We start from the raw sequence: 10,002 nt of genomic DNA, 5'->3' as shown, positions 1-10,002 counted from the left end.
AAAACAACAAACCAAACAACCCCCCAAAAAACCAAGTAAAGAAACCAAAACAAAACAAATCCTACAGCACACTATAGTTCAAAACAGTATATGAAAGTAGAATAACTTTTACTACCTCCAAAAATAGTTCACTATTACAAAAATTACCAAAAATCAAACAGAAACCTCAAGAGAATGAAAGTCATGTTCCTAGCTGACAAAAAGATGATCATGGGGTTCAACTTTCAGAAGCAATAATCACAGCCAAGAAAAGTAATATTTTTAGATGGAATCAGCATAAAGCCCACTTACTGCCACTGAGTTAATTCCTATCTGATAGCCACTCTGTAAGACAGAGTAGAACTGCCCGACTTCGTAGCTTTGTTTCCAAGGCTGTAAATCATTCCAACAGTGGGTTACCTAACTTCTCTTCCTACCAGCATTTGGTTGATTTGAACTGCTAATGGAAATGCTCAATGCTTAATCTACTAGGCCAGCAGGGATTCCTGGAAGTTTTAGCACAGCTTCTGTAAGTAACTTTTCACATTTACCTTCAAAAAGCATGACTCACTGGACCAAAGTCCTAAAGTACACACTGAAAAGTCTAAGTCCTAAATCGGAACCGACCCATAGCTGATCCTCCAGCAGGTTTTCAGAGGCAGTTAACTGCAGAGGAGACTGCAATGGAACAGCTGGTGGATTCAAACCACATGCCTTTAGGATTGCAGCACAGCTTCTTACCACTAGCCCACCAGATCCCTAAATTAAGGAGCTCAATAATTTAGAGACTGGCAGACAAAAAGCTAGTAATAAAAAACAAAAACAAAAACACCACACTATAGATTCATGAGTTTTCTTAAAAGTATCTACAAAAAAATCATTTTTACACTCTAAAATAATAAAGTACATTGTTGCTAGGTTTCATTAAGTCTCTCCAATTCATACTGACTCTGTAAAAAAGCAAAGCAATGCCCAATTCTGTGTCATCCATGTATATAATATAGTAAAACCTGCAAAAGTTGACTCCTGTGTAAAACATAAACTTGTCAGAGAAGGAAAATGCAAATATTTTTCACTAGTATGGAGTGACACTAGGAATCTGAAATGACTCAATGATTTTACCTTGAAAGAAGACAATAGTTAAACAAAAAATAAAAAAAAGACAACAGTTCAAAGAAGGTCAACCTGCACCCTGTCAAAAGTAGAATGCCTAGAAGACCCCAAAACACAAGGCGAATTCCACTGCATTCTGGCTCTCACAGGTTGTTATGCACTTTAAACTTTGCTTAAAATATGGGGGAAGACACTACTACTTCATTAGAAAACTCATCAACTCTATCTGGGCATAAATTCAACCCACTGCTGTCACTAAAATCAGAGCATCTTCTAAATTTTGACAGCTCAAAACTAAAATCTACTACTACTCATCTAGTAAATATATATTAACAAGCATGGCACATTCACTCCATAGAAAATTCTTAAGAGTTCCTTTTTTGTATTAAAAACCGTGGTCTTTACATTATGCATAAAAATAATGAGAACCTTAGCAGAAAATTTCCATTACTCAAATATTAGTTTTAAATTTAGTAAATGAGTACACAGTCACATTTAATTCCTACCCAGAAAATGTATCTTATTAAATACTAATGCATTTTTAAGGGGTTATTTCTAATCTGAAAATTAAGAAGACAAATGTACCATAGAAAAGTGATTAAGAAAACAATGAGATACCATCTCACCTCACCAGCAACCAAAAAGTTTAACAGGTCAATAAACATTAAAAATGCTGCAAGGATACAGAGAGATTGGCACCCTCATATATTGCTGGTAGGATTGTAAAATAATGTGACCACAATGGAAGGCAGTTTGGTGTTTCCTCAAAAAAGTGAATATAGAAATTCCACATGACCCTGCTTTTCCAGTACTAGGAATATACTCCAAGGAAATTAGAGCTCAGACATGAACATACACGTACATTCAGGTTCATCACAGCATTATTTACAATAGTAAGAAAATGGCAACAATGCAAATGCCCACCAACAAATGAATGGATAAATTTTAGTATATTCCAACAATGAAATATTATGCAGCACTAAATAACAAAAAGTGGTCATAAAATATGACAACATGCTGAAAGTCTAGAGGGCATTATATGTTGAGTATTATAACTGTTACAAAAGGAAAAATACTGCATCAAATTACTACTGTGAAAATAGGAGGGTATCTGAGGTATTGGCAGGGTGGGAGGGGTGAGGAAAGGAGACAGAAATAGAATGTGCAGATAATAAACACTACAAGGACCAGGACAAGAGAGGATCAACTTGGAGAGATTAAGATAAGGATACTACAGGTATTGCAATTAGTAAATAGGAATAAGATACGTGTAGTTGTTCAAAAGGAGAAGGGATGCAGAAGGAAGAGGAAATCTCTAGAACAGGATAGATTAGTGGGTGAAGGAGGGGTGTAAAGGAATAGGCAAGGTGATGAAACAGGGTGATACAAGTCATAGTTCAAAAGTAATTAATCATATAAAACATACTATCTAGAAATGATTGTAAAAATGTGACTGTATAAAGCACAATATAACTGAAAGAAATATAGCATACCTGAATAATTACATGTGAACCAATATTAAAAAAGAAAGGATGATTAAAAAATCCAAAGTACATATAACTTCATTAAACATTTTACAGTACATGGTGAAAATCTATGAAGGTGAAAATTTAAACAGAAAGTTAACATCTCAATTAATACACAATTCTGTTGAATCACAGTGGTTGTGACCCCTGCAGTCTGTCAGTACTCTCCCCATTTCTACCCTGCCTTCCCTATTTCCATCCTTCTAGTTCCCTTGCCTTCTCTTCTTTGCTTTGGGGCAAATGTTAACTGTTCGGTCTTAAACAGCCAACTGTTCTAAGGAACACATTCTTACAGATGTTACTATTTATTTTATAAAGACAATCTACTATTTGCCTAAAAACTGATCTCCAGAAATGGTATCAGTTCCAAGTTTATGACAGTCTCAGGAGTTCCTCGAGACCCTTTCAGTCTAATAAGCCTAGTACTTTTTAAGAGTTTAAGGTTTTTCCCTGTTTTACCTGGAACCTCTTACTGCATCCCTGGACAAAGTATTCGGAGGTGGTATCCAGCCATCATCTTATTCTTCTAGTCTTAGGGTAAAGAGGAGGGGGGTGGTTTGTGTAGTTGACTAATGTGGCAGACTCATCTTCTTTGTGAAGCTTTTAGTTTCAGTAACTTTCCCATGCTGAAGATGAGAAAAGACCCATAAAAACATCTTAGATGCTCAACCATTTTTTAACACCCCAGATGTAGGACAGAGTATTATTTTTATGAAATACTGTGGTGTTGGTACCAGCAGTCAGAGGATCAAAGATGTATTATACCGGGAAAGTCTTCAGTCAGGGACCTCTCCAAATTATTAAGGGGTAATGATGATGTTAGTTTGAGGATGATGTGCCTGATTTAGGCCATGGTCTTTTCCATCACTTGCTATGCAAATGATAAACTGAATAATGAATAAACAAGGAAAATAGAAAAATTGATAGCTCTGAGTTGTGGTGTTGGAGAATACTGAAACATGGGCTGCCAAAACATATACATGGCTTGGAGAAAGTGAAGCTAGAGTGAGTGATCCTTGTCAGCAAGGATGGCAAGCTTTGTCTTTCATACTCTGGGCATGTTGCTAGGAGAAGCTATTCCTTAGAGAAGGAGAGCATACTTGGGAAAGGTAAAGGGTCGGTGAAAGAGAGGAAGCCCCTCAACCAAGCAGTTTGACACAGTGACTACAGCAATGGGTTTGAGTGTGTCAGAGATTTTGAGATTGGCACAGGATAGGACAGAACTCAGACCTGTTTGTCACAGGGTCACTATGAGTCCTATTTGACTCAACAACACCTAACAACATGGAAGATGTCAGGGTGCTCCCAAATGGAAGTGGTGCAAACCCACTAGCTGCTCCAAAGAATAAAGATGGACAGTCTCCTCTCACAAAGAATCCCAGCCTTGGAAACTTGATATTGAGTCAGAACGAATTCCAATATAGGAGGTTTCATTTTGGCTTTTCCCTTCCAAGTAACGTTAGAGACAAATTCTCTCATTGTGTCTAAGATAGTTGCTGGATCAAGACTGTATTGTATCTATAGCTCATTTGGGGCAGTATTGACATTTTTACAATGTTAACTCTTCTAATCCACAAGCACAGTATTCATTTCTATTTATGTAGGTCTAGGAGATTATGAGGATAGTACAGTAGGGCACAATTCCAATCTGTTGTTGTTCACAGGGTAACTATGAATAATGGTGGACTTTATGGCACCTAACAATTTGGTTCTTGTAGCATTTTGTAGTTTTACCTATATTGCCTTATGCATACAGGGCTAGCTTTATTCCTAGGCATTTTATTCTTTGGGAAAGTTATTATAAATTACATAGTTTTCTGAATTTCCTTTTCAGAACCTTATTGGTGTTGAAGAGCCTAACTGATTTATGTATACTGATCTTGTACCTTGCTACTTTGCCAAATCCTTCCAATGATCAGGTATAGGCCCTCCTGCAGACATACACTTCCTGTACCTCTACCCACTAATGATCAGAGGCCACTGTTATTGAGTCCTATTTCAGGATCTTGGTTTCCTTCCTGCTCAGTGGATGTGAGGATTGCTGGAGCTAGTGCTTTTCTCTATTTAAATCTACCTTTTGTTATGCTGAACTTGCTTTATACTAGAGTGTCTACACAGTTTCTTTGCCACTTGATAGAGACTTTATGAAGTTGCTTTCCTGAGCTCCTTACCACAGGTCTTTACTAGCTTTGTCTCAAGATAACCACACTGTGCCAGGCTGGCTAGCAAGTCACTGCTCTGTATCTTTCCTCATTTGTTGCTTTCATTCAGTTTCTTTTTTCAATGTCCTAATTCTCTATCTTCCTACTGATGCTCAGAGTTCTAGGACTGTCAAAGATTATTTCACTGGGTTTCTTGAGTCTTTGCTGTAAAGAAAAAGCACTGTATATATAAGATGCCACCTCAAATCTTGACTATTAAAGTTATGTTAATATATGATCTCGAAGCTACTTATCAAAAATTATGGTGAAACTATAATGTATTAATAAGTTTTTAATCTGTTAACTCTCTCAATGGTCTATGTACCACAGCAGTAACAAAATTTAAAATGTTAATTGGTTTTCAGGAGAAGTGTTTTATAAGTGTTTCTGGTGACACAGTGCATTATGTGTTGGGTTGGTAACAAAAATGTCACCGGTTTAAGTCCATTAGCGAGCTACTCTTCAGGAAAAAAAGATGAGAAAATCTCCTGCTCTAACATTTACAGTCTTGGAAATCTGATGACCTATCATTATGAATTGGAACTGTCTCAAGGGTAGTGGGTTTAGTTTTGGGGTTTGCCCCTCTAGTGTACTTTATAACAACCTTACTCAATATGTGTATTAGTGATAGCTGTACAAAATTATTGACGGAATCAGTTTTACTGAGCTGAAAAAAAAATTAACTGGCAATATTGTATATTTTTACAATTATAAAAAAGATAAAACTTTTTTTTTAAAAAAAGTCAATAATTTAAAATTTTTAAAGTATATGCATTAGGAAGCTCTGGTGGCCCAGTGGCAAGAACCAGCGCTGTAATCCTGAAGACCCGCAGTTCAAGGCCACCAGCTGCTCTGCAGGAGAAGGATGGGCAATCTCATCCCGTTTGATTAACTGCCTCTGAAAACCCATCAGACAGTCAACTACAGGTTGGTTCCAACTCTATGGTACACAACAACATTCATTTTACCGTTTTTCAACCCCATCTTCATCCACTGCCTCGAAGACAAAGTTCAAATTTCTTAGCCTTATACCTCCTGCATTCTTGGTGCCTGCAATACCTTCTTTCCATCTCTACTTCCCATTACTTCTCTTACATCTTCTGATTCAGCTCTGGTGTCCTAGTGATAAGTAGCTTTGCAGCCAAACCAAAGGCATGCAGTTCAAATTCACCACTGGTAGATGTGCAATTTCCTAACTAGCTATTTCCTCCCTCTAAAAACCTGCTGGAGGGTCAGCTATCAGTTGGTTCTGACTCCAGAGTACACAATTAATAGCAACCATAGTTGTTACTATAATTGCAATTGTCATACACTGTAGAGTCACTTATAGCTGATCCTCCAGTGGTTTTATGCTTTATCCAAATTATCACTACTGAGGACAACTGATATAAAACAATGACAACAGTAGACAAAGACCCTCCCAACACTCCTTACCACCACACCTCTTTATTTCCTTTACCATCACCCATTCAATTCTTACTCATAGTGATTGACCCTCTGCTGGTTTCTTAGGCTATCAATCTTAATCGAGTAAGACTGGTCATCCCTCTACTGTCGTCAGCGAAAGCCCTGCTTTGGCCAGTAGCACAATACCGCTGGACTATGGCACCTGAGTATTTTACACTTTCCTTTAAAAATAGCTAAGTAAATGTCACTAAAAAGTACTTGATACACAAGTAGTATGTAATCTTTGGAGGGAAACCTTTTTAAAAAGATAAGACTGACAATGACTGTAATAATGGAGCTGAGCATATCAGAGATGGTGAAGGGAGCACAGATAAGCCAAGATTCAGATCTGTTGTTCACAAGGTCCCTGAGTCTTGGTCAACGCAGTGGACCTAACAACAACAGCATGTCTAAAGAGAAAATTTTAAATTATTTTGTTTGGGCTCTTAAATCTCAGACACTAAATATTTATAAACAAAAAATAAAAAAATTAATGGCATGCTCATGCAAATACTTTATTCTAATATAAGTGTTTTAATTTTGGTGATCTCTTAAGCACATTAATTCCCTGCATCTCAAAAAATGAGAGCATAAACAAAATCATCCTGTCAATCAGAGATGGCAATAATGTAAACTTGAAGTAATACAATTCTTACAGATAAATATCATATCTTACAAAACAATCATGAAGAGGCTCACAAGATATTATTAGTTATCCCAGCTATAGAGGGGCCGCAAACTAGGTCTTCTACTCTACTTCATACTCCCTAGATGGACCCACTGTTGTCTTGAGTGTTTCTCTTAATAATTTTTCCTGTTTTTAACTATAAAAAACACCCAAATGAAACAAAACTTGCTAATTTTCTAATTAAGTATGCATCTACCATTTATCCAAAAATTCACAATTAGTTCAAGTGAAAATTTAAAACAGGTGTATTATCTTGACTTAGTTGTTATACAAGAAGAATATTTTTGGCACCAAGGGAAGAAGGTACTGTATGACAATAGATTTTTCACTCATTTGTCATGTTTAACTGATCTTAATTATAAACAAATCTTTAAGACTAGCTAAACCTTTAGCAAATAATTACTAATAATAGGCTCTTACAATATTTTGGAAGTATTAGTACCCATTAAAACTGGGCAAAATTTACCATAAACAACTAATTTTGCTCCCAATCCCAATTAGACACTTGAAAAACAAAACAAAAACCTTGTATTAGGTAGGACTATTCATTTAGTATCTAATAGTCTTTTAAATCACAACCAAAAAGAGAAATTGTCTGAATCCCTTACTTTCAAAGTAGTTAAATGACTTTGTAAATGACTAATCACATCTATTTGGTACTATTTCCTAGTTGATCACATGTTTATTTATACACTATTCAGAAATTAGTCCCCTCAGAAAATCACCATAAATAGAAAAATGACCTACCAGTGATTTTAATAATTTAAATGGACTATATTTATCAGAATACACTCCTCTGATTAAGTCTGTTCCGTAAAAAACTAGCCAAATGAAAGTTCAAAAGTTTTTCTTTCCCTGTACAGAGAAACCTAAAATAGTTACTTGAATATTATCTGAAAAAATTCACTTGATCCTGATAAATTACAATGTATTTCAGCTCTTCTGAAATGATGCTGTATATTAAATGACTCAGGAAGTTGAGGTGAATTTTTAAGATATATTAGACTTATATCAAAGATCATCATCATACTGAGACTTGGGAGTAGACCAATGACAGACTTTGAAAAGTCAAACTGGTTCTCTCTTCAAATAGATTGTTTTTTCTTAAAAGAGATACTAAGAAAAGTAGTACAAAATACAAAACTTGCTTGCATTATTTGCAGAATATTATCTAAAGGTCTTTAAGCAAACAGATAATCAAGGCGAATAAATGTACTGTGGTATTAGGAAAAGCTTGTATTATCTTGCAATTCTGTTGTTACTGAATCTATCTTCTATATCCCTAAAGAGAATACAGTAGAGAATGCAGTCTCTCTCAATCTGTCACCAATCTATTTCTATAGAGAATGTCTCTTCCAAATGAAGAGACAAAAGGAGGCAGGGGCCTGACCAAACAAAAGAAAAAGAAGGTAAAGGCTAAATGTGAACACATCAAATGGAGACGTTTTAGAAATAAACTCATTTCCACTTTAAGAAAGCGGGGTACAGAGGGTGATCATCCTTGCCATAAAGTGCAAAGGTTTAAAAAGGAACCGATTACGTTTACGTTTCTTATTTGGGTTTGGGAAGAAGAAAAATTTATGCTCTCCAAAAATGTAAATTAATTAAACGCTCACAAGTACAAAACAGTGATTATCTAACGTCTTCTCACAAAAATCTTTGCCTAGCTTTGGCGGCCAAAACCTGACTAGTGGTGGAAGGCAGAATAGGAAATGTGGCTGCAAGTGCCTTACGCCCTCCCCCACTCTGCCTTGTGCCTTTCCGTTTCCTATCCGAAGAGGTTGTTAAGAAAAAAAAAAAAAAAAAGAGGGCAGAGGGGCATCCGTACTCAAACTAGGCTTTAAAAAAGGAAATCTGCAGGAGACTGAAAAATTATTTCGCCTCCGTTTTATGAAGTCCGGCGTTTCCAATTCCATGGTCTTTCCTTCCACATCAGACAATCCACTCCCAACTAGCAACAGATCTACACTACCGTGGGCTAATGCTGTAGCCTCAAACTCCTTCAGAACTCAACCATTCCAACCAGCGGAAATACCGTTTTCCGAGATTTTTCAGGGTCAGCTCCTCTTGGGGTGGATGGGGAGACAAGACTAGACAAATACAAAAAGTACAGACAAGGAAGCGCAAAACCCGCAGGCCGGCTCAACCACCGGAGGCCAGTCGCCTGCAAACCCGAGGATTACGGATAACTGAAACCCAGACAGGCTGGTGGTCCGTGTCCAGGTCGGAAGGGGAGGCCACACTTTACACATCCGTAAGCTGGAGGAAATGGAAGGCAGTGCAGTAAAATAGAGGAAGATCCGAGAAAGAAGACTGGGAAATCGGCCGGCAAGGCAAGGGCTCAGGAGAGCCGGAACGCCAGCGGCTGCAGCCGCCCAGCCTTGGCCGCAGGGTCTTCCTAGGACAGCCGGACAACAGTAGACAAAGACCCTCCCAACACTCCTTACCACCACACCTCTTTATTGCCTTTGATTTGGCCAAAAACCCTGGTCCCCGAGCCCCGCGCCCGATCCGCACACGCTTCGGGGACTCCTCGGCCGCGGCCGCTGAGCGGAACTCACCGTCAGGCCGGTGCCCAGCACGATCACGTCGTACTCCTCATTCATGGCGGGGGGAAAGGAGAGGATGGAAGATTAGGAAAAGGAGAAAACACAGGGACTCTAGTGTGCGAGGGGGGTTGTAAATCAACCCTCAGGCAACAGTGGAAGAGCTCAGGACGTTTTGGGGACTCAAGAGAAAAAGGAAGACAGGAGAAGTAAAATGGAGCTGAGAAGGAGGCGAACCCGCCCGCCACCTCAGACAGTGAGAGAAGAGCCGAGAAGGGAGGGGGAGGAGAAGAACGGGAAGGGAGGGGGGAGAGAGCCCGGGACCTTCTGCAGACTCGGGGCGGGATTTAGAGAGCGGTGCTCGGAGGGCCATCAATCATGGTCTTCCTTCTCTCTCATTGGTTACTTCTGTCACTCGCCCCACCTTCTTCTCTACCACATCACGCGAGAAGAGGATGGGGCGTAAATAACTTCGGTTCCGGTTGCGGGCGAGTCCTGTTGCC

The 10,002-nt window shown here is 38.5% G+C and overlaps 1 protein-coding gene across 2 annotated transcripts in view; it reads right to left on the bottom strand.

Annotated features, from left to right (window-relative positions):
• Window positions 1–9,619, bottom strand: part of GDI2 (GDP dissociation inhibitor 2) — a 42,891-nt gene extending 33,272 nt beyond the window's left edge. For both annotated transcript variants that reach the window (XM_006891867.1, XM_006891866.1), the window contains exon 1: window positions 9,515–9,619. In XM_006891867.1, coding sequence (XP_006891929.1) covers window positions 9,515–9,559 — 45 coding nt within the window. In that variant the 5' untranslated portion in view covers window positions 9,560–9,619. The remainder of the gene's footprint in view (window positions 1–9,514) is intronic.
• Window positions 9,620–10,002: the final 383 nt, after the last annotated feature.

The sequence above is a fragment of the Elephantulus edwardii genome, unplaced genomic scaffold (genome assembly GCF_000299155.1).
Source record: "Elephantulus edwardii isolate Elephantulus edwardi_28Jun2011 unplaced genomic scaffold, EleEdw1.0 scaffold00105, whole genome shotgun sequence".
NCBI lineage: Eukaryota > Metazoa > Chordata > Mammalia > Macroscelidea > Macroscelididae > Elephantulus > Elephantulus edwardii.
This window is presented reverse-complemented; position numbering and strand designations above follow the sequence as displayed.